The 21,993-nt window shown below is 49.3% G+C and overlaps 11 protein-coding genes and 1 non-coding gene across 12 annotated transcripts, besides 3 other annotated features; 6 read left to right on the top strand and 6 right to left on the bottom strand.

The window, feature by feature from the left end:
• Window positions 1–405: 405 nt before the first annotated feature.
• Window positions 406–1,435, bottom strand: NFIA_054900 (SIR2 family NAD-dependent protein deacylase; the record flags this gene model as incomplete). The annotated part of the gene is made up of 2 exons (XM_001258038.1): window positions 406–1,031; window positions 1,105–1,435. The coding sequence occupies 2 exons, from the start codon at window positions 1,433–1,435 to the stop codon at window positions 406–408; spliced, it is 957 nt and encodes a 318-aa protein (XP_001258039.1).
• Window positions 1,436–1,863: 428 nt separating this feature from the next.
• Window positions 1,864–2,721, bottom strand: NFIA_054890 (pyridoxamine 5'-phosphate oxidase family protein; the record flags this gene model as incomplete). Its single annotated transcript, XM_001258037.1, has 3 exons — window positions 1,864–2,438; window positions 2,490–2,600; window positions 2,658–2,721. 3 exons carry the CDS (start codon window positions 2,719–2,721, stop codon window positions 1,864–1,866), a joined length of 750 nt encoding a protein of 249 aa, XP_001258038.1.
• A 563-nt stretch (window positions 2,722–3,284) lies between these two features.
• Window positions 3,285–5,399, top strand: NFIA_054880 (aminopeptidase P family protein; the record flags this gene model as incomplete). The annotated part of the gene is made up of 11 exons (XM_001258036.1): window positions 3,285–3,504; window positions 3,574–3,738; window positions 3,800–3,832; window positions 3,884–4,011; window positions 4,065–4,457; window positions 4,507–4,550; window positions 4,602–4,635; window positions 4,687–4,908; window positions 4,972–5,090; window positions 5,143–5,269; window positions 5,370–5,399. The coding sequence occupies 11 exons, from the start codon at window positions 3,285–3,287 to the stop codon at window positions 5,397–5,399; spliced, it is 1,515 nt and encodes a 504-aa protein (XP_001258037.1).
• Window positions 5,400–6,325: 926 nt separating this feature from the next.
• NFIA_054870 (protein serine/threonine kinase activating protein nimO) lies at window positions 6,326–8,463 on the top strand (the record flags this gene model as incomplete). Its single annotated transcript, XM_001258035.1, has 3 exons — window positions 6,326–6,787; window positions 6,921–8,279; window positions 8,332–8,463. 3 exons carry the CDS (start codon window positions 6,326–6,328, stop codon window positions 8,461–8,463), a joined length of 1,953 nt encoding a protein of 650 aa, XP_001258036.1.
• Window positions 8,464–9,842: 1,379 nt separating this feature from the next.
• NFIA_054860 (3-methyl-2-oxobutanoate hydroxymethyltransferase ECM31) lies at window positions 9,843–10,975 on the top strand (the record flags this gene model as incomplete). The annotated part of the gene is made up of 2 exons (XM_001258034.1): window positions 9,843–10,289; window positions 10,355–10,975. The coding sequence occupies 2 exons, from the start codon at window positions 9,843–9,845 to the stop codon at window positions 10,973–10,975; spliced, it is 1,068 nt and encodes a 355-aa protein (XP_001258035.1).
• Window positions 10,976–11,239: 264 nt separating this feature from the next.
• NFIA_054850 (ubiquitin-like protein ATG12) lies at window positions 11,240–11,730 on the bottom strand (the record flags this gene model as incomplete). The annotated part of the gene is made up of 3 exons (XM_001258033.1): window positions 11,240–11,299; window positions 11,360–11,559; window positions 11,646–11,730. The coding sequence occupies 3 exons, from the start codon at window positions 11,728–11,730 to the stop codon at window positions 11,240–11,242; spliced, it is 345 nt and encodes a 114-aa protein (XP_001258034.1).
• A 1,569-nt stretch (window positions 11,731–13,299) lies between these two features.
• On the top strand, window positions 13,300–14,092 carry NFIA_054840 (E2 ubiquitin-conjugating protein UBC8; the record flags this gene model as incomplete). The annotated part of the gene is made up of 5 exons (XM_001258032.1): window positions 13,300–13,340; window positions 13,463–13,500; window positions 13,551–13,665; window positions 13,722–13,903; window positions 13,956–14,092. 5 exons carry the CDS (start codon window positions 13,300–13,302, stop codon window positions 14,090–14,092), a joined length of 513 nt encoding a protein of 170 aa, XP_001258033.1.
• A 783-nt stretch (window positions 14,093–14,875) lies between these two features.
• NFIA_054830 (LAMTOR1/MEH1 family protein) lies at window positions 14,876–15,587 on the bottom strand (the record flags this gene model as incomplete). The annotated part of the gene is made up of 3 exons (XM_001258031.1): window positions 14,876–15,206; window positions 15,258–15,409; window positions 15,537–15,587. The coding sequence occupies 3 exons, from the start codon at window positions 15,585–15,587 to the stop codon at window positions 14,876–14,878; spliced, it is 534 nt and encodes a 177-aa protein (XP_001258032.1).
• Window positions 15,588–16,524: 937 nt separating this feature from the next.
• On the top strand, window positions 16,525–17,401 carry NFIA_054820 (oxidoreductase, short-chain dehydrogenase/reductase family; the record flags this gene model as incomplete). The annotated part of the gene is made up of 3 exons (XM_001258030.1): window positions 16,525–17,093; window positions 17,160–17,319; window positions 17,378–17,401. The coding sequence occupies 3 exons, from the start codon at window positions 16,525–16,527 to the stop codon at window positions 17,399–17,401; spliced, it is 753 nt and encodes a 250-aa protein (XP_001258031.1).
• A 1,013-nt stretch (window positions 17,402–18,414) lies between these two features.
• NFIA_054810 (DUF2011 domain-containing protein) lies at window positions 18,415–19,459 on the top strand (the record flags this gene model as incomplete). Its single annotated transcript, XM_001258029.1, has 3 exons — window positions 18,415–18,463; window positions 18,625–19,031; window positions 19,100–19,459. 3 exons carry the CDS (start codon window positions 18,415–18,417, stop codon window positions 19,457–19,459), a joined length of 816 nt encoding a protein of 271 aa, XP_001258030.1.
• A 193-nt stretch (window positions 19,460–19,652) lies between these two features.
• Window positions 19,653–19,678: a microsatellite.
• Window positions 19,679–19,898: 220 nt separating this feature from the next.
• NFIA_054800 (uncharacterized protein) lies at window positions 19,899–20,586 on the bottom strand (the record flags this gene model as incomplete). Its single annotated transcript, XM_001258028.1, has 3 exons — window positions 19,899–20,221; window positions 20,294–20,515; window positions 20,574–20,586. The coding sequence occupies 3 exons, from the start codon at window positions 20,584–20,586 to the stop codon at window positions 19,899–19,901; spliced, it is 558 nt and encodes a 185-aa protein (XP_001258029.1).
• Window positions 19,967–20,069: a microsatellite.
• Window positions 20,351–20,389: a microsatellite.
• Window positions 20,587–21,813: 1,227 nt separating the features above from the next.
• On the bottom strand, window positions 21,814–21,886 carry NFIA_054790. The gene has a single exon. It is a non-coding gene; the product is annotated as a tRNA-Thr (tRNA).
• Between the last annotated feature and the right edge of the window lie 107 nt (window positions 21,887–21,993).

Below are 21,993 nucleotides of genomic sequence, written 5' to 3'. Positions count from 1 at the left end.
CTGTGCTTGACCTTTGACAAGCTAGATCCTCTTGTGGAGCTGTTTGTGGTAAAAATCCGTGTTGTTAGTGCCGACATGCCACATTATTATCGACAGCGTTTTGTTTGGGGTTTTGCCCCAGCAACCGTGTGATCTGCCTTAGCGCCTGAGGCTATTCTTATCGATAAAGGCGAAACAACGCGATAATGGCCTGATATCTCTCACCCAATAATGGCTTCAAAGCTACGCTTACGGACTTTTCTTTTAGCCCACCATTTTCTTTAACGTCACTCCTTCCTAGTTATAACATGGAATCTTTCTACGAAATTTCTTTAGGAGTCCGAAGCCAAAGGTTAAAATATGTAACCTAGCCTCTGTACACTCTTCGCTAAACGTCAAGAAAACAGAACGTGAAGCCCAGCGTCCCTAAATATCTCCAATGACACCCTTCAATATCTCCGGGACTATAACACCTGCGTCTCCTTGGAAAAACCAATCACCTTTTTTCAAGCCAGAATACCCAACATCATTGCGATCCATATTGACCACAGCGACTCGGGCCCCTCTCGCACGCGCCTTATCAATATAGCCTGCAGCTGGGTAGACTCTTGAACTTGTTCCAATCACCAAGATCAGATCCACGGGACCAGAATTTAGCCAATTGTCCACCATTTCTAGCGTATGTAAGGGTAAACTTTCTCCAAACCAGACCACCCCTGGCCGCAAAAGCCCTTCTTTACATTCTGGACAATGTGGCAGGACATCCTGACTCAAAGCAGGGAGCGGGACGTTCTCGTCTGATATGTCCAGTTCCGTTTCCTCCATTCTTAATGCGTTGGATAGCGCCTTTGCGGCCTCCTCGCCAGTCTTATCTTCAGCAGATGGACTCAAGTCCGGGACACCTTTCGGTATGGCAAGCGCGGGGACTATCGGATCGGTAAAGTCATTTTCGCGGACATAGTTGCAGTAGAATGAGGTACATTTGACCGTGAAAAGTGACCCGTGGAGGAGGTGGAGCTGTTCCGAGGGATGGTTTGCGCGTTGTGAAAGACCTACATCGAAGCGTCCATTCGTCAGCCTTGTTCAACTAGACCACACCAGCAAATTATGCAGTTTAGGCAGTACCATCGACATTCTGTGTGAGTGTAATAAAATCCTTATTCCTCCTTGCAAGCTCTGCAAGAGCGTAGTGCGCGCGGTTAGGCTTCGCTTTGAGTGCCATGTGTCTTCGGTAGCTGTAAAACTGCCATACTAGGTCCGGGTTGGCCTCGAACGCCTCAGGCGTCGCCAAATCGGTGGCATCATAAGATCGCCAAAGACCACCGGCTCCTCGAAATGTGGGGAGTCCAGAAGATGCGGATATACCAGCCCCTAAGAGTGCCAGTATGCGTTTACACCCTTTCAAGTATTCAGTGAACGATCGCAGATCAGCTCCTGGTATTGCCAATGAGGCCATAATGTTCAGGTCACGGCTCTTAAACTGCTATGTTTCATAGATGAAGACGCAAAAACAGGAACGGAGGAAAATCTCTTTAGCAAGCCAGTTTGAATTGTATTCAGAGCGTGAAACTCATATCTATAGTAATAATTGACGATTGAGCTGTCGTTTTTCCCATTGCTTGTCCTGATGCGGAGCAGCAATGACGTGGGGTAGCAAGAAGATTATTAGTCCGACTCCAAGTGGGGTAGTCCAGTGGGCGGAATCCGCTGTCAACTGGCAAAAACAGGCGAGTCCGATTCTGGGACTCAACTTGCAGATAGATACTCAGAAGAACATACAACCAGAACAGTAAAGTTTTAAGTAACTAAGGTAGGTGCCACAATCAGTTTACTCGAAGAGTCGTACGCTCGCTATCTGACAGATGATGAGCAATTTGACAAGATTCAATGTTGTTCCTCCGCCGGAAGCCCAACATTGACTGCTGTCACAGCATAATCCCGATTGTGCTTGTTCATATCGGCAATGAATGAGGTGATGTACTCTGGTACTTCAGAGACCTTGTTCTCCGGGCTCGGAACAGGGTCTCCAAACGCCTCATAGACAGGCACAACGCCCGTCCAGACCCTATTGGTCACATCGTTGTTGCTCTTGTCCTTTCTCTCGTCAGAGACACCGCCGTCTTGAATCTTGCCACTGCCGTCGACAATCTTGACTTTAAGAATGACGGTAGAAGACATCTCGGCATTGTCTGGGGGTACTCGGGTATGGTCCCAGCGATCCGGCAGCACTGAATTCGTAATGAGTTTCATCGCCCAGAGTTTTTCTGCTTCGTCCGTGACTGGTCTAGCATAGCCGTGAAGGATAGCGGAGCGGTAGTTGTAGCTATGGGAATTGGGTGTAAGAGACAGGATTAATCCGTCTACCCTACTCGCAGCGATGCAGACAGGCAATCCGTCTCCTTCCGATTTCCTCGCTAGATTCATGATTCGTGAACTGACGTATCCATGTAGATAGCAGTCTAGAGGCTCATCAAGTCCAGCCGATGGATAGTCAAATGAGCCCATCGTACCGATCATGGGCAGTATGGCGGGAAAAGGATCCGGGGGCCCTGGACTGAAGGACACATGGAGCACTTGACTTGAGTTGATGATAGAATGGATAGCACCGAGGTCATACGTTGCTGGTTCGTTCCAAAACTCAGTATACTCCATCAAAATGTCATCTCAATCACTCATACCTCGATGTTTGTACCTGTTCACCGTGTTCGCATCTCGCTTCAGATATGTGAGTGTTCTTCCCATCGTGTATTTTCGAAGCAGGTTCTATGCCAAAGGTAACTCAGAAACGGACGTCTCGTTTAGTATCAGCGTTTGCGGCTTGATTTAAGAGGAGCTGCAAACAGTGGTGTGAGTCATGCGATACGTTTTTTCAATGCAGACCTTGCATTTTGTAATTATATATCTAGAGGTTGGAATAATTCACTGGGGATCCCGAGAATGATTGTCACCATCATGCGGCGCTCGCGCACCAATGGAGCAATGAGCTACTTGCTGCACCCATAAATGTCATATCAAGATTCCGATGATTTTTTACAAATCGGACAACGATCCTGGGGTGTTGAACATGGACATGAACACGAGAAACAGGCGGGCACGGATCGCAAGACATCGCCCATAAAGGAAAGTCCTTGCGGGGCCCCAATAACAAACATCTGCACTGCTATTGGTTGCCGTCGCCGATAGTATATCAAAGCCTTAGGCAATAAGGCATGCATCAAGAGCTCCGATAACCTTCGCGTTTGCTGGAGATACACCGAAACTAATCCAACATTTGGCGGCTCACCTTTTGAGGGCATTCGATAAGCATGTCCACATGCAAAGCCGTTGTCCAGAGATGGCCTCGATATCTCCACCGCCACATCCCATTCGTCGCACCTAGCCCCTCAATCCGGCCAGTACTTCGACGCTGTCGCATGAGCAAGCAGCCGTCCCTTCTCCGTTCATACGCTTCGATCTCCGCCGCGGAGCTTAAATTCGGGCAACCACTTCACGAGACGCATCCTCATTTATTGAATCCTGGAGAACGTATGTATTTGTTCCCCATTGGAAGGTGACTGTGACACAACAAGAATGAGTGGGCTGACTTGAAACTAGTGACTCCTGGTATCACGGCTCTCGAATACGCTCAACGTCGCTCCCGGCTTGCGAACAAGCTTCCTAAGAATGCAATTGCCGTGTTAGCTGCCTCGGAAGTTACTTACCGCGCTACTGGCATCTTCAACAATTATCGCCAGGATTCCAACTTCTTCTACCTTACCGGTATGTTTTCATTACAAGTCAAGAATAAAAGCAAGCAGCTCACTCGATGTTTTATCAATAGGCTTCAATGAACCCAATGCGCTAGCTATCATCGGTGAGACCAATTTACCAATTGAGCGACTAAAGTAGTGCTTACAATACCTAGCGAATGATGGATCTGAGGACAATCACATATTCCACCTCTATGTGCGTGAAAAGGATCCGAGGGCTGAGCTCTGGGATGGAGCGCGTTCCGGCACACAGGCGGCGATTGACGTCTTCAACGCGGATGAGGTTGGGAGACTGGCTTGGGGTGTAACGGAGAACTTAGCTAACTATTGAAGCAGACGGGCGATATTGATCGCATTGGGGATATTCTCCCAACGATCCTTTCGGGGGCCACAGAGATCTACACAGATATTCCTGCCTTTAACCCCGGGAGATCCTCCTTGCATCGTTTCTTATACGGCCCCACCAATGCATCCGAGAAGCTGAAGAAGATGGTCGATTATCGCAAAGTCAAGCCCTTGCGTAACATCTTAAACGAGATGCGAGTGTTCAAAAGTGAGGATGAGATCGTCCAATTACGCAGAGTTGGACAGGCGTCGGGGCGAGCCTTTACAGAAACCATGAGGCAGACTTTTACAAAAGAGAAGGACCTGAATTCCTTCCTGGAGTACAATTTCAAAGTGAACGGGTGCGATGGAAGTGCTTTTGTCCCGGTGGTTGCAGGCGGCTCCGTGAGTACCTCGTGACCTATTCACTCCCTATTCAGGCTGACAGGTTCAGAACGCTCTGAGTATTCACTATACGAGAAATGACGATGTCTTGAGGTAAACCCCGTTTTAACAATGTCGGAGGGTCTGGGCTAATATGAGATAAAGGAATGGTGACATGGTTCTTGTCGACGGGGGCGGGGTCAGTGCTTTCTCTATTCTGGGAACTGACTGTGACACTAACAGACTACAGGAATGGGGCACGTACATATCCGATATCACTCGAACTTGGCCGGTTAATGGCAAGTTCTCCGACCCTCAGCGCGACCTGTACAATGCAGTGTTGAATGTGCACCGCAGTTGCGTCTCACTGTGCAGAGAGAGCGCCGGACTTTCACTGGACAAATTGCACAGTATTGCTGAGAATGGTCTAAAGGATCAGTTGCAGCAACTCGGATTTGATGTTTCAGGCAGCGTAAGTTGATTTGATGTCAAGGTGCCCACATTCGTAAAGCTGATCCGTGTTTGTCTCGAACAGGCAATGGGCATCCTTTTCCCTCATCATCTGGGACACTACATTGGGTTAGATGTTCATGATTGTTCCGGATATACTCGAAGCCAGAATCTCAAAGCAGGCCAGTGCATCACCATCGAACCGTAAGTATTCTTCCAGTCTCACTTTCAGCACATTTCTAATTCGCCTTCCCAGTGGAATATACGTTCCGGACAGTGATAGATGGCCAGAGAAGTTCCGAGGCATCGGGATCCGTATCGAAGACAGTGTTTGCGTTGGGGATGATAACCCGATTGTCTTGACCACAGAGGCAGTGAAAGAGGTGAGTTCTAATTCAATTCACTTTAGACAAACTCAAAAGACAATTCTTTCGGGTTGTACTCTTTCTCCAAGGACGACCACTAATATAGGATGTTGAATAGGTTGATGATATCGAGGCGCTTCGGGACTAGATGAAATAACCTGCTGTAGTATATAGATACCCTTTCATACGTGATTGTACAATACAAATTGACTTGAGATGCTGCATCCACAGACGAAAGACGTTGATGTAAATACTGTAGTAGGGTCAACCGTGAAAACAAACAAACAACGAACCGTTAAGGGCAGTCCTTGATCGGTAAAATTCAATGTACCATTTGGTACGATCGAGTCGACGCGTGGAGTAATTCGGACAGAACACAACTTCGGAGGAGAAAACCTGATTAAATAACAAGAAACGGACTGAGTGTGTCAATTCCCTTGGAGGCGCGGTGGCTAGAACCAAATTGCTAGAATTTATAATGTAAAGAATGTTCTATGCACATTCGTAGTACGGAGTACGTCCCTAGGTACGGAGTACTAGTCCTGTAAAAGGCCTGATAGCATCGCGCGACGGTCTTTGGTTGTTTGGCACACATCCCCATCGGCCAAAACAAACCCGTCTCCACCGGGCTTCCTCACACGCTTAGTCCTATCCTGCTTCGCTTCTCTTCTCGGTCGACCTATCTACGTACTGGCCTGCCTTACCTACTACTCTGCTTCGCCTTACATACTACCTACTTTAACTCCAACTACTGCTCTCCCTGTCATCCGACGTCCAACCTCCTAAGAAGTCTCCGGACTCGATTATCCTCCTATACAGACTCGAGGTATTCGCCTCGTATCCTTCTTCTACTGCACGTTCCTTTCCCATTGCTCTCTGGCACACGTACAATGGCTTCTCTCTAATTGAAGATCCTGCCCTTCCAGACGTGTAGCCAGTCGTGTGCTCAGCCTAGAGTGCCCCTCTTGTGCTGGCACCTCGACTTACCGCGTTCAGCTACAACAAAAAGCCCTCGTGTATTGTTACCATATGGCAACAGTATTCATACCACCTTCGCCTCAGAACTCCCTTAATATGTCAACTCGCCGACCTCTCGCCAACGTGCCGAATGCTACCAATTCCCCTCACAGGGCGGGTCTTGTCCCTGCAAAGCGTCCTCGGACAACGAATCCTCCGATCGATATACCCTACGGCCAGCCTCCTCCCAAGAAGCAGGTGATCGATGGAGTGGACCAGGAGTCGCGTTCCCCAGCCCGGGTTAAATCGAGCACCACCGATTCTAAACTCTTCACACGGCGTTCAACCAACGCACAGCCAAGTGCCTTCGAGAAAAAATTGGTGGCTGCAAGGGATAAGGAACGGCAAGCTCTGCTCAAAGGAACGAAACAGGAGAGGCCATCCGCAGAATCGGTGGATTCTATTCGGCAATGGCAGAGACATTACCGAAAGGCGTTTCCACACTTCGTCTTCTACTTCGATGCTATTTCAGAGGATGTTCGTGCCAAGTGCTCGAGGCAGGTCATTGCCCTCGGAGCTGTAAGTGTCCCTTTCAACCTTTTGATCCGATGATGACTCGTTCTTTTTCAACACGCTTGTCCCTTTCCTGGGATTGGTCGTCTGCTGTTCATATGCAATGGAGGAATATAAAGTTGCTGACTGAAGTGTATAGAGTGAGGAAAAATTCTTCTCGCGTGATGTCACCCACGTCGTCACCTCTCGTCCTATCCCGCCTGAAATTGATACTGTGACTCCTGCAGAATTGAACGCTACATCTGCTGATCAGACACCGGTTGATACCGTCAACCCGTCCTTGCTTGAGAAAACCGCAGACACACACCTCCATATGTCCTTGAAGACGGACCAGCGACGTGAGCCAAGCAACATGGATGTTTTATACCGGGCTCGTCGGATGAAAATGAAGATATGGGCTCTTGAGAAGTTACAACGTATGATTGCTGCTATAAATGATGGGGATCCCGGTGGTCACAGCAGTCAATCGCGCAACCATAATGCTGTTGGTGGAAGCACTAAGGCCCGCGGCGAGTCAGACCTGTCACAGGTCTTACGGAAGGAGCTCATCAACGGTCCTTCGGACAGGGACCCTCTGTCGTCGTTAAAGGAGCTGGTGTTGTTCAAAGGGCCGTTCATCTACATCCACGATATGGATGAAAAGACCAAGCCTGTCATGGTGCGAGAATATCCCAAAGTTGCAAGGAGACAGGATGGTATCTGGCCACAATTCAGAAGCGCCCCGCTGGGGAAATGCCCTTTCATCGACGAACCTCCCAGCAAGAAAGAGATTGAAAGGCAACGGGCACGCCAGCAAGAGAAGGAGAAGAAAATTGCTCCGAAAGCTCCTGCCATTAAAGAGGTACCTAAATTTGACGCACCAGATCTAGGCCCCGTGAACATAGACAATCTGGAGCCGTCAAAAGAGACTAAAACTGGCGACAATGGTTTCGAACCAGCGCAGCGGACGACGCCGGAAGACGTGCAGATGCCATTGCAGACCAAACCAGAATCACCAAGGAAAAGCTCCGAGAGTTTCGTGCCCCCTCCGCTCCATAGGACAGGACCATTTTATGCTGGTCGTGAACCTGCCGCGTCCGGTATGCAACCATCAAATATCACATCTGCTATCCGGTCGCAGATGGTTTCCTCCACCGCCGCTGCACCTGGTGCCAAAGCTGGGTTGAGCAAAGAAGTCCATGAATTGAAGAGAAAGGTACTCGAGAAGAGCAACGGCGGTTTGTCAACCGGCACCGTGCTGTCTCCCCTTCCCACCACGTCTACCTCGGCCCCCCTAAAGATGTCAAACTACCAATCGAACAAACTCTGCCAGGCGAACACGCAGGAGAAGCTGGGACGCGTGCAAGAAGAGGACACTACTCAGTCCGAAGGGAACGGTGTGGCTAAGCGGCGGACTGGTCTTCGTAAAGTCCCAGTCCCAAAGAAAAAAGAAAGAAGGAGAGACCCTAAGCCTGGGTACTGCGAGAATTGCAGGGACAAGTTCGATGACTTTGAGGAGGTAAGAACCGATCATGTAGAAAGGATTTGACAGCGGCTAATCTTTTGTCTAGCACATCATGACAAGAAAGCATCGCAAATTCGCAACCAATAAGGCGAACTGGGCTGACCTAGATGCACTGCTGGAGGAGCTGCAGAGGCCTCTGAAGGACGAGTACGACTACGAAGATTCAGTCACTCCTTGATCTAGCGGATGCGTGAGCATTTGTTTCTTCCTTGCGGCTCGCTAATAATCCCTCCTCCAAGCAAGCGAGCTCGTCAAGAAGGACTCAGTTATTGTGAGCTCAGCACGACTGCATTAGCCCGTCTCGCAGTGCCGAATATGAGTACATATGCGGCGATATGCACACGCATCGCATCATTCGTTCATTCCCGTCCCTGACTTACGTCGATCTCACTTTTCATATTTTCTTCCTCATTTTTACTTCTTTTACCGCTCGGCGGTCCATTGTATTTCATATCTACCAGGTTACCATATTACCGTACAGCCGGCGTCCGTTGGATTTTCTCGCGAGGTTTCGATGTCGCAGCAAGGACTTCACGAGCCAAAAGCACGTCACGGCCTTTAAGCGACCACTTTTGCATACTATATCCGGAATGAAGAAAAGAGACGAAAAGCAAACGAATTACATATTTGGAGGTTGGCGACGCGGAATCCGTCCTGCATGCTGCATGCGCGTACTATGCCCCGTACCACGTATGCAGAAGATGCTCGAAGGTTGGATTGACTAATTCATCAAGGCACTTGTTTTCATCATGTTCTTCTTCTTCTCTTGTTTTGTCCTCGAGCATTTTCATCGGCGGATGTTAAGGGGTGGGTTGCATAAGGCTGAATGCATATCTAGGTGGCTTCGTCTTTTTTCTGTTCCGTGGCATGTCTGGTTGGTTTCCCATGTGGCTCATTCTCAGTTGTCATGGCCACTGATTCTAGCCACCAAAATAATCAAATAACTTATTCCACAACTCGTCCTGCTTTCTACATCGTACACTTCAGTACTCCTGCCTGCATTAAACGGCTATATCCGAGCCTCGGCTGCATGGCATCTCGGACCGGAATAAACTAAAGCGCCGGCGGAGAAGGTCAATCCACTTTACGACCGATCGACCAATAAGAGTACGGAAATACATCCACCAAAGCACCAAGGAATGCCCTACTGGGTAAACATCCGGCAGAATGGAACCATTAAGGTGAAAAAAAGTGTAGCACGCGCGATTGAACTCTTCGGATGCCACAGGCTACGCCGCATAAACCAGCACGTCCGGGAGTATATAACTCTCAACGCAGAATCATGGGATGAGGGATTGTTGTCACTTTGCTCATCAGTCGCTCTTAAATGCACTACAGAGTTATTATTTCTTTCGAACCAAGGTAGCTTGCATTTGAAATAAGGTACTTTTTGATAAGATCGAGTCTTATACTTTACACTTTCCTTCTCGGGTAGTGACGCCATTGTGCCGACGTTTATACCAACGGCGCGGCAGTTCTTTGCCCCTTCCCCACACTTCAACCTTTTATGATCTTTATCTCTTGGAGACTCGACATACATTTCATTCTATCGCAGTTATGGTTTCGTCCCGGACAGCCGTACAGCTGACGCTGCCCTTACGGTCGCTTGCCAGGGGGGTGGTGGTGCGGCCTGGTCCATCTTCTGTCGTCCCTTTTGTCCTTCGTGGTAGCTACCCCCCAGCCCGTCATGTTCCCCCACCATGCACGCGTCAAGTTCGACATAGTTCCCACTCGCCGCTGGGGGCGGCACCGGTGAACCCTCGGAAAAAGGTGACGATGCAGACCTTGCGGAGTCTGTACAAGAAGGGAGAACCCATCACAATGCTCACCGCGCATGACTTTCCCAGCGGCCATGTTGCCGACGCAGCTGGGATGGAGATGATCTTGGTCGGGGACAGTCTGGCGATGGTCGCCCTTGGGATGGAGGACACGAGCGAGGTGTTAATGGAAGAGATGTTGCTGCATTGTCGGAGTGTAGCGCGCGCAGCTAAAAGCGCTTTCACGGTTCGTAAACCTTGTCGGCGGCGTGGTTTGTGTTCGAGGCTTGGCTGATACGTGGATATCTATAGGTCGCAGACCTCCCCATGGGCTCGTATGAAGTGTCGCCGGAACAGGCTGTGCAATCGGCTATTCGCATGGTGAAGGAAGGTCGCGTACAGGCCGTGAAACTCGAGGGAGGCGAGGAGATGGCGCCGACCATTAAGCGGGTTGTGCAGGCTGGAATCCCTGTCGTCGGACACATCGGACTCACTCCTCAACGCCAGAATGCTCTGGGAGGCTTCAGGGTGCAGGGAAAGTCGACAGCCGGTGCGTTACGGTTGCTCAAAGACGCTTTGGCCGTGCAAGAGGCTGGCGCATTCATGGTTGTAGTCGAAGCGGTACCGGCTGAGATTGCTGCGATCATTACTAAGAAGCTCTCTGTGCCCACTATTGGTATCGGCGCAGGCAACGGCTGTTCCGGACAGGTCCTGGTGCAGATTGATATGACTGGCAACTATCCTCCCGGTCGTTTCCTCCCCAAGTTTGTCAAGAGGTACGCCGATGTTTGGGGCGAGAGCATCAAAGGAATCGAACAGTACAGAGAAGAAGTCAAGAGTCGCGCGTACCCTTCGCAGGAGTACACTTATCCGATAGCCCAAGAGGAACTCGCGGAATTTGAAAAGGCTGCTGACGTGATCAAGCGCTCCTGATTTTCGAGTTCCAGACATGTACTCAATGATCATTCCTCTTCGATGTTTCTTCAGTTTCTGGCGCTTCGTTTCTCGCCCTTACCACGTCAAAATTTAGGCATTTTGGGCTTGAATGATACCATGTCTTTTGATGATTATGACCGTTAATGGAATTGTTTGCGGTAGCGGCTTTATCTTTTGCATCTCGAAAATTTACCGGGGGAGTTGACCCCATGTGTTTCCCTCATGCCTGCATGCTTTATTGTAATACATGCATCTGCTTTATTAACCGAATGCTGGCGTCATAGAGTACGAGACAATCAATTGATCGTCCGTCTTGAAACACTACGAAACCTTTTAGTCTATACTTCAGTGCAGAAGCGCGCCTGTAGCAGGAATACTCACTCTCCATAAACCTCCAACGCCTTCATCTAGGCCCGGAGCAAAGACGCTGTTGACGTAGCAAAAGACAGAATCTGTGTCTTTGCAGTCGAGCTTCTTCCTGAGGAATTTGACAACTGTTTCGAATTTCTGGGACGCACTGATCTTGAAAACCCGATTCTTCAGAATAGGTGCTGAAGGAAGAGGCTGAAAGCGAACTGTCACTATTCAGAGTTAGACTAGGACGCAGATTTCAGGTTGGAGCGAGCCTATTGATGATCCAGAATATGACCACACGCATATTCTTTACCTTTTCCTGTATCGACAGCCTCCGCATCCGCTAAAGCTCGGTGGGCATCGCGCGGTAGGCTGCTAAGCACCACCGAGGCGGACATGGTCATTGGTAAATCTGCTCCATGCTCATCGTCCGGGATAGGGGTGCTTCTGGTATTTGAATCTAAATCTGGTCTTTGGCTAATAGCAGGTCGATGACTGAGTCTGCTGCCCGTTATTTGTGGAGATTTTGGATTCGGAGAATTTGTCCCCGAGGGGTTTTCTGGTGATGGAGAGTCCATTTTGTGATATATGCTGGGGTATGCGCTGGGGATGAGGCTATCACTTGCAGTCCGTCGATGAGTGTGAGGTAATGAAGGGTTTACAGGAGGTTGTTGTCGTTGCACTTGGGACAGTTGTTCGGTGGATCTACGAGCTAATTTGTACCTTAGGTAGCTCTAGGTAGTTCGTTACAGCACTAGTTGGGTTCGGTCCGATCAACATGGCTCAGGCACACTACCAACAGTGTAGCATGAAATACCATGAGAAACAACATGGGTATCGACTGAGCAATAACATCTCAATTCCTTCAACTAGATTTCTGATGTGCAGTGGAGTAGTAGTGTACAACATTGACGGTTAGAATGGATGCCACCCGATTCTGGACGGATCACAAGCACCAACTACTGACGTAGTGGCCCTCGTTATCGATGGCTGATAAACCTGAAAGCTAGTCGACGCTCCACTGAAAGGCCGGTTGATGACGCTAGCCCATCTACAGATCTATCACTCTGGCAAACCAAATAAGCATCAATTCGGTCTCGAAAGTAGTAGATTATTCCTGTGGAAGAATCTAAAACGCAATAATATTTATCCAGAGAGAGAACAGGGAGAGAAAGGAAAAGATCTGGTAAAGCACAGGAGAAAATACAGAGCCCTCGCTGAGTCAGCCCGGGCCACATGACTGCCCAACCAAATGGTGCCATCACTCGATAATCCTGACGGCTATAAGTTACTAGTACTAGACTCCTCTGTAGTGACTGGTTCGCCATTTCTCCGTGCCATCCTGTTAACTATATCTCCTTGACCAACACCTCCTGCTTCCGTTGTACTGCCTTGAGATTCTAGTACCACTGTCTTTTCTCAAAGATCCTCGTCCTTCCCGGTCTTTGTGCTACTTTGCGTCAAGACTTTCTTTGATCGCGCGCCGTTGCTCGTTATCTCGCCCCCGCTCATTGCTTCCCCGCTCCGGTCTTGGAGAACCCTTCGGGCACGACTCTCTCAAAGTACTCAATCGCCTTCAGACGATTTACCCCTTTCTTACAATTCACCTTTGGATATCAAAGGATATAAGACCATAGCAGTCTGCAAGTTTTCAAAATGAGCAGCCCAAAGCGAAGAATCGAGACCGATGTGAGTTCAATCAAAGGTTTTCTCGAAGGACATGGTTCACAAATGAGCAAACGCTGACACGTCGCCTTGATCTCTTTGTATAGGTTATGAAGTATGCTAAGATTCCTCTTGAAGACAACCAGCGGACAAAAGCTAACCGAATGACAGGATGTATGCCGCACCCCTCTTGAGTGTCCATTGACCCTGCCTTCTGGAAGTCACCTATGCTTGCAGATTCGAGCGAGCGATTTTCGAACTTCCTGTCGGCTTCTGGACGTTGCTGATATGTTTCCAGGTTGATGAGTGACTACGAGGTGACTTTAGTTAATGACAACAGTGGGTAATATGGGCTTATCTCTGTATTTCACTACTAACTTCTGGATAGTGTATGCTGCGATTCCTAGACATCCATTACCAACCAACCATCAACGCAGATTATTGACGATTTTTATTTTCGGACAGGCAAGAATTTTACGTGCGCTTCAAGGGCCCCGAAGAGAGTGCGTCTTGCCACTTCCCTCAAAACTCCGCATCTACTGACCAATAATAGCACCGTTCGCTGGCGGTCACTGGAAGATTCACGTCGAGTTGCCCGATCAATATCCCTACAAGAGCCCGAGCATTGGTTTCGTGAACCGGATCTTCCACCCGAATATCGATGAATTGTGAGGCATCCCAGCTATCACTCAAAGTTCGACGTTAACCCTCTCATTTTTCGCAGATCTGGCTCAGTGTGTCTTGATGTGATCAACCAAACCTGGTCACCAATGTACGATATGATCAATATTTTCGAGGTTTTCCTCCCTCAGCTCCTGCGGTACCCGAACCCTTCAGACCCGCTCAACGGCGAGGCTGCTGCGATGTTAATGAGGGAACCCAAGAGCTACGAGGCCAAAGTAAAAGGTGAGTGATACAGCGATCGCCTCAGGAGAGCACTTACTGATTGGATCGACAGAATACGTGGCCAAGTATGCTAGCAAAGAGGCAGTTGATGAAGCCGGAGAGGATACAGAGTCGGAAGATGAGCTGAGCTCGGCTGGAAGTTACGAATCTGGTGGTGAGGAGCCGGCCGGTACGATGGATGACGTGTAGATCCATCGTCGGAATCTTGGTCGGTTGCTCGAACCCGGTGCGCATTCTGTTGCATTATGCCATCTATTTCCTATATTCACCTGTTATTCTATCGAAACAAGGCTGGCGGGCGTTACTGGCGGAGTTACTACTGGTTTTCAAGACGCTACTGAGGTTTGCAGCTCCCGAGCCAAGGTCCAGGTCACGATTTGCTGATTAGCAATCGACTGGTGTTGGCGAACTGTTTGCTCTTCCACGTTGTTTGCATCTGGATTACTCTGCTCCTCTGTACTCACGGTTCCTTTCAGCATCTAGTAGTATATGCATGTTGATAAGCCAAGATAATTTATACAGTCTCCGCCTCTGCGAGAACTGCAATAAGATTATTTCTGAAGATGGAGATATTACTCGAGACTAGGGATCCGCTCATAGTGTTGTGCGTGCACAGACATGCCCATTAGCTATGTTACTATCTAATACCACGATGCTGCCTCTTGATGTGAGGAGAGTCAAAAAAAGAAATCTACCCAAACATGATGAATGTGTAACACAAAGGAAATGTATACCTGACAAGTGCAGTAACTATAAGAGAGGACTGAAAGGCGCAAGAGGGTATTAATCGTCGTCAAGCGACCGAAACTGAAGGAAAAGAAGGATTGGCCGAAAACACCCGACAAAGAAGCGAAAGAGTCGGAGTCCCTGAAGCGAAGAAAGTAGAAAACAACCGTCGGCCGGCGACCCAGTACAACGAAGAAAAAGAATGCAGCGCATCAACGTGAGATCGTCTCCCCGTCATCCGCAGGTTCACGTCACCTTCAAAACACCAAAGACATCTCGGCCGTTCGTCTCATCTGTGTTCAGACCTGGCCGGGCCTTCTTCCCTTTCCTCGGGTTGATGACCACCTCTCCCCAGTGCTTGCACGCGGTGCCATCATGTGCTGCGCCAGACTTTGACGATGTCGGTGACTTTGACGGGTCGGCCGTGATTATTTTGACGGGGACGTCGCTGCTCGAACTTGCTTTTGACGCCACCGAGCCGTGTAGCGTCGCGCGTGGTTGGAGATGGGGTTGCGGTTGGAGGGACCAGATATCGATGACGGACCTAGGTGCCTGGATTAGCTTCTCGTTCGGATGTCTGTGGTAGGTGGCCGGCTTGGAGACGAGGGAGCAGCAGGTAACTACTCACTCTGAGGTTCGCTGGCAGATTGCTTCGAGGGCTTCTCGTTCGCGCTTTATGTTCTCCGGGTCGGGGTTGTTGATCTGATTCGCGTGATTAAGAGCTCCATAGCCGTAGCCGGACTGGTAGATATCGTCGTCTAGCAGACGCGAGGACTCGGCCTAGAGATCCGGACTTTTAGTATCCTGTTTGAGGCTTGGGAAATGATGATGGCCTTGACCAGCCGCATCATGCGACTGCGGCAGCATGGTCCTTGTCGCTGTTTGGTTCTGATCCACAAATACATACATCATGGCTTTCCCGGCGATTTAGCCCAAGGCAAGAAGCACAGACACCCATTGATCCTGATGTATTATAGAGCGGTAATCGAGTCTCGAGTGTTGGATATTAGGATAGTCGTACGGGCTTCGCAACGGAACGATCGAGTTGTATTGAATATCGAATGACGGAAAGATAATGCAAGGAATGCAAAATATCAGAGTACAAATATCAGCCGCGGCAGGAAACCGACGGGTGATGCTGGGAACGTTAGATATAGAGAAGTACCCGGAGTCGCACGACCACCCACCGTCGACTGGATCCATGAAGGAATCCGGTGTTGTCGATTGGTCCGTGCGCCTCTGACATTCAACTCTACATCGGGCTCATTCTTCAACTGGCTACATTCCTTGATATTTGGAATACCGTCGCATATCTTCATCAGACAAAAGACGTGATGAGAGAACTGATCTATTGATAAAAAAACATCCCTATGATTCGACAATCTATCCATGCTTTGGGTCAATATTCATGCTTTCAGGCTCCACCAAGCATCACAAGCGGAGCCCTGAGATACCATGAGTTTCTACTTGAGTTAACCACACAATGATAGCAAGCTTGTCTTTCCTTATCTACCAATTATTCTCTCAGTCTAGTTCCTTGGTCGCCGATAAGGTCCTTCCTGTTGCCTTATTCTCTCAGGGATCTTGCTGCCCAGTCGCACTGGCCATGAAAATGGGTCTTTTCGACAAGGAAGCAGACGATCACTCCTTTTTGTGACCTAATTCAAGAAACGGAGCCACTCATCATCATACTCTGACAGCGAAAATGATCTAGACTCTGTACGGAAAGGCGCTACAACCCTGTCCCCTCTGTTGTTGTGTCTCCTCTTGTTATGGCGGACCCCGCATCATATTGCCCCTCCACGAACAGCTCAGACTCGTTCACATATAATTATCTAGTCTCCTTCAAGCGTGTCCGTATATAGTCACCACACGACCCATCTAATCTATCAATCATGCCCGGACGGCTCGAAGAAAAGGTTGCCATTGTGACAGGCGCCGGGTCAGGCTTTGGCTACGGCATCGCCAAGAAGTTTGTCGAGGAAGGCGCCAATGTCATCATCGCAGAGCTGTCGCAGCAAAGTGGAGAGAAAGCGGCAGCCGAGCTGAACTGCAAGTTCGTCCTCACCGATGTGACGAGGCGGGAGTCCTGGCAGGCATTGCTGCAGGCAACACTGGATGCATACGGGAAGCTCGACATTGTCGTCAATAATGCTGGTGCGACCTATAGCAATAAGCCCACCGTCGAAGTCACCGATGCCGATTTTGATCTGTGCATGAATGTCAATATCAAATCGATTTATCTGTCCACGAGTGTCATAGTGCCGTACTTCCTTCAGAATAACCGGCCCGGGTCGTTTATCCAGATCTCATCGACGGCTGCACTGCGTCCTCGCCCAGGCTTGACGTGGTATAATGCTTCAAAGGCAGCTGTAAGCAATGCGACCAAGACGATGGCCGTCGAGTATGGGCCCAAGCAGATTCGTTTTAATTGTGTATGTCCCGTCGTTGGTAGTACAGGCATGTAAGTACAAAGCTGCGCACCGCTGATGCGCAGACTTGAAAATGACTCACCTTGCTACGTCTTTAGGACACATTTATTTCTTGGTAAGCCGGATACAGAAGAAAATCGCGCTGCTTTTGTTTCAACTGTGCCGCTGGGTCGGCCCAGTACTCCTCGTGATGTTGCGAATACATGTTGCTTTCTGGCGAGCGATGAAGCGGAATTCATCACGGGCGTGAACTTGGAGGTAGGGTACCGACCTCTTTGTTTTAGATCAGCACTAACTAATGGCTATTGGGATTCAGGTGGACGGCGGTCGTTGTGTTTAGACAATATATATTATGTGGCAATCTATAGCGCCTACGTGGAAGAGCATGGATTGTTTCAACAGCCCCTCGCGATCTAGTGCATTTAGCTCAGCAAAATATGAAAAATCTGGCACTTCACCAATCGTAATCACTCTCAGGGCAGTTCAACCCAGCCGGGTCGCAAAAGCTGTCGCTATAGTTTCCCTTTCATCGCAGTGACGAGAGTCTCGACGAGCTGATGGCTGGGATAGGCCCTATACCGGACTCTGCAATGCATTTCTCTAACGGTGCCGTGGAATTTTCAGCATTTCTAGGTTGTGTTTTCATATCGAATAGCGCATATAAGCTTTGTAGTCGAGGGTCAACCTCAGCGCAGTATCACCCAGGGCGTTAGTGGTCAGAGAAAGGAGAAAGTAAAGGTAGCATTGGAGCGAGTGAAGTATACGAGCCATAATGAGAGATATATATATCAGTCTCTGGACCATATAGAGTAATGGACGGTATATTCAAGATGAAGCTCTGTTTCTTTCCAGAAGTAGGCAATTATTCTTCATTCACTGCTGAGATTCTATCAAAGAATGAATGATATTAAGAATTTCAACCACAGCTTCGCTGGGTAATTCCCTCTAACGGTTATTTACTTTCGTGAACAGCCATATGTTGCTGTACTCCTTTGAACAAAGTACATGTTGCCTAGTATTGGCAGACTGAGGTAAGTAATTGACACCAAGCCTAGGCTAAGAAGTGTCAAGGCTTTAAGAGAGCCGTCAAACTCTCCATAAATACGGAGTAATGCGAAGCCATATAGCTGCGAGGAACGAAAGGAAGATGTTGGTTGGGTTTGATGCACTTGCAGATCCCCGGGAACGTGGCCGTAGTGATGCCCGTGCGTGGAAAATGCCCAATCCACAATTTTCGGAATCAGCATTTCGCTCCGCACGACAGAGCATTCTTGACCAACACAATCGCTGGAGACCCTGACCCATCTTTCGATGACCTAGATCTTCATATAGATACTCGCAAATTCTAACGACATGTTCGACCTCCCAGACGCAAAACGGTACCGTGACCTCCAATCCAGTTGTCCGTACTTTGACTAATTTTGAGTCCGCTCTACAGCGTTCGTCGCGATGAACTTCTCTCGCGAGATTCGACTTCACGATCGCCTTCACCACAGCCGGACTCCTCGTTCCAAGACGTTCATCAACGGTTGGGGGCGCTCCTCAACCTTGATGCTTTAATAGCGCCTGCAGAATCCACCGCCCCGACACCCGGATCACAGGAAGACGGCCACCAACAAGAAGATGAGGAGCAGGAGTTCGACTTTCGTTTATTTAGCGCACCTGCTGCGCCAAAATCTACAACCAAGGACGAGAAGACGCCTGCAACGGAAGGCGGAGAGAAAGCAGTAAGCGGGGGTACTCAAAAATTGAGGATTCGGTTACGCTCGCCGACACCTGGAGCGGTGGACGGGGAGGGGCGATTTCTCAATCCCTTCCGAGGGTGGCAGTATTACTTTACGACCCCGGAGTTGCTTTCTGGGCCCGGTGCGAAGCAGGATTCGGCTTCGGCTTCGGCCATCAGGAGGAAACAATTCGAGGAAGTCGCTGTGACCGGGCAGCAGATGCTGGGGTGGTCGGAGGTGTCCTGGGTATGTGTTGGCCTTTCCCTCGACTCACTTGGGTTTGATATGGTTTGCTGATTTTTTGTTTCTCGCAGCCCGGGTGCCATCTACCGTGGCGGGTGATACACCTCAAGCGGCAGCATACCAAGTTACCTAGTGCATCTGCAGATCCCACTGCAGTCGCGACTATTTGCATTACGAACCCTCCGACAAGAGACCCCAAGTCTCGAAAGAAGCCCGGCAAGAAGCGACGTATCCAGTTGCGGAAGCGAACAAAGGCGGCAGAGGAGGAGAAGCAGAAGGAGGCCGAGAAGCGAAATCGCAAGAACCGGGAGAGGAAAATCAAACGGAGACAAAAAGCACGAGAATTGAAAGCTGCAGCTGCAGCTGCATCGGGACAAAGTCAAGATGTCGCCGAAATGGAGATGAAAGATTCTTCTGATGCGAGCGATTGAAAGTACTGTTAACGGACTGCCGTGCATTTGTGATACCCTATGATTAACATGCATTCACCGAAGTGCGATGGTCTATCATCATTACAATAGTGAGAGCACTAAGATGACACTGGTCATCAAGCAAGCTATATTGCTCTAATTATTGACCGGGGAAGATATAACAGAACGAGGGGTATATTATGCGACGCAAACACGGCAACGGCAACGGCAACGGCAACGACGACGATAAAAGACGATCAACTCAACAGAAGGAACATTCGGGTATTATGCGGCAACTGCCTGCTACTGTGAAAACGTGAAGGACCAGAGTAAAGATCGGATTAAGAGGGACTGTTAGGAGATTTCGTTCAAAGAATGATATCTGGAGCAAGGCAGACGATTACTTGGCTTCCTCGGCTATTTTGGTCAGCATATTCGACCTGAATTTCCCGAGATCCAGTTACTCACTCTTGGGCGGCTCCGCGGTCTCAGCGGGCTTTTCAGCAGCTGGCTGAGCAGGCGTTGGCTCAGTAGCCGGGGCTGGAGCAGCAGGGGCAGTTTCCGCCGGAGCAGCCGCGGAAGTAGTTGTGTCCGGAACAGCGGGAGTAGCAGCAGTAGCAGCAGTAGCGGCTGTCGTGGGCTCGGGAGCAGGAGCCTCTGTCTTCGTCTCGGGGGCTGGTGTTTCTGTCTTCGCTTCGGGAGCTGCTGTAGTGGAGGACCCGGGCTGCGTCTCGGTGGGTTGTGTTGCCGCCTCTGCTGACTTATCTGCTACGGCTGCTTGGTCTGCAGAGTATTAATTTCGTGTGACATTGGGCGACTCGACTGGATAAAGCAAGATATAAAGGAACAACGTACCAGGCTTAGGTTCGGTAGCAGGTGCTGGCTCTGCTGGCTTGGTTTCCGTGGCAGGTACAGCGGCCGCAGCAGCAGCGCCGGCGGCGGCGGGGGCGGTTGCTGGCTGTTCTACAGGCTTGTCCGCAGCCGGGGCAGGCTCAGTTTGTTTGTTCTGAGCCTTCTTCTTTCTGCGGGAGAAAATGGCTTTCAAGCCCTTCTTCAATTGCTGAAGAGCATCAGGAGCTGATAATCAGGTCAGACAGCAGCTTAGGAGAGAGCTAGCGTAGCTTGGTTCACATACGGACACCGGGCATTTTGAAGCTAGAGAAGAGATTGTAGCAAGAGGCGATTAGAGTAGCGAAAAAAGGAAAGAAAGACAAAAGCCTTGCCTAAGACGATTTTGCGCGCAGATCTGAACCTCAGAGAGAGAAAAGGAAGTGATGAACTTCCCAGCAAACGAAGACGAAAAGGTTATCTTATGACTGTTTTGATGGCTTGTCCCCCACGTGATGGTTGGGAGGTCCGATCGACCAGTCTCCTACTCCGTACTCCTTTTCGTTACGTCCCTTGTCCAGAGCTGGTTAGATTCGAGCCGGCCGAATACTGCTTTCCTTTGATTGATGAAATACTCCTTGGCTAAATTTCACGCACAGCCACGCGTGTGCTCCTGTACGAAGAGCCAAGATCAGCCGGCGAATTGCTATCTATGCGCGCGGACGGACGCTACTCAATTGTCCCGTCCAGGGGGTTCATTCATTCGTCTTGGAGCTAAGTACCGGCTCCAGGTCTCCGATAACAAAGACCATTACGGAGGAGATCGGCATAAGCTCCTGAATGTGGGGATAACGGCAAGTCACCTACAGTTGACGAAACAAAAGGGGAAATAAAGGCTATGGAGAACTATCCATCCTAAGTGATTGATGACACCCCCCCTCGAGTCTACGGGGTTAGAGTGAGAGTGACAGCTCAGATCGATTCATTCCTCCTCCATGGACAACAGCGTTTAACATGGTAGTCCCGAAGCTCGACATTGCTCGCCTAAGTTATCCATTCCAATGAAGGAAGCACAACTGAAACCCCTCTGTCACACAAATCATTTGTCACTCAATATCTTAGACTCTGGAACGCTTAGCGGAACAATGACTCTTCTTATTACATTGTCTCACATAGGGAGCGATAGATTACATCAATCTGAAACGAAACACCAACAGGGACACTGGGCAATCAGCAATGGCATCTGAGTCTGCAACCTATCCTACAGCGACAAGTGTATCTACCAAGCGATTATCATGATTAAGCAGGGGCACAATGACAGGCGCAATCTCCCGGAATGTCTGATATGCTTGCTGTGTAAATTGTGTTCCCTAGGCTCTCAGAGGTGATAGCAGATGGCATCTAGTGGTGATGAGACTCGGTTCGTGGGACCGAGAAACAGGAGGAAAAAATTGCTTGCACTCGAGAATTTGAAAATAAGAGAATCGAGAGATACAATAAAACAGAAAAAAAGCAAGAAGATAGGCAAACAGGAACTAAAAAAGAAATGCTCACAAGCGGATTTGAACCGCTGACCTCATGATTACTAGTCATGCGCTCTACCAACTGAGCTATGCGAGCTCTTGTTATTATAAATTGTTTTTAATTACTTTGAGAGGGGAATTTGAAGATAGATTCTCCTTGCACACGTACACCGTGATCTCATCAATATTTTCTGGGACGGATTT

The sequence above is a fragment of the Aspergillus fischeri genome, genomic scaffold, assembly GCF_000149645.3.
Source record: "Aspergillus fischeri NRRL 181 1099437636266 genomic scaffold, whole genome shotgun sequence".
NCBI lineage: Eukaryota > Fungi > Ascomycota > Eurotiomycetes > Eurotiales > Aspergillaceae > Aspergillus > Aspergillus fischeri.
The sequence above is the reverse complement of the archived record's forward strand: the minus strand, read 5'-3'. Positions and strand labels throughout refer to the sequence as shown.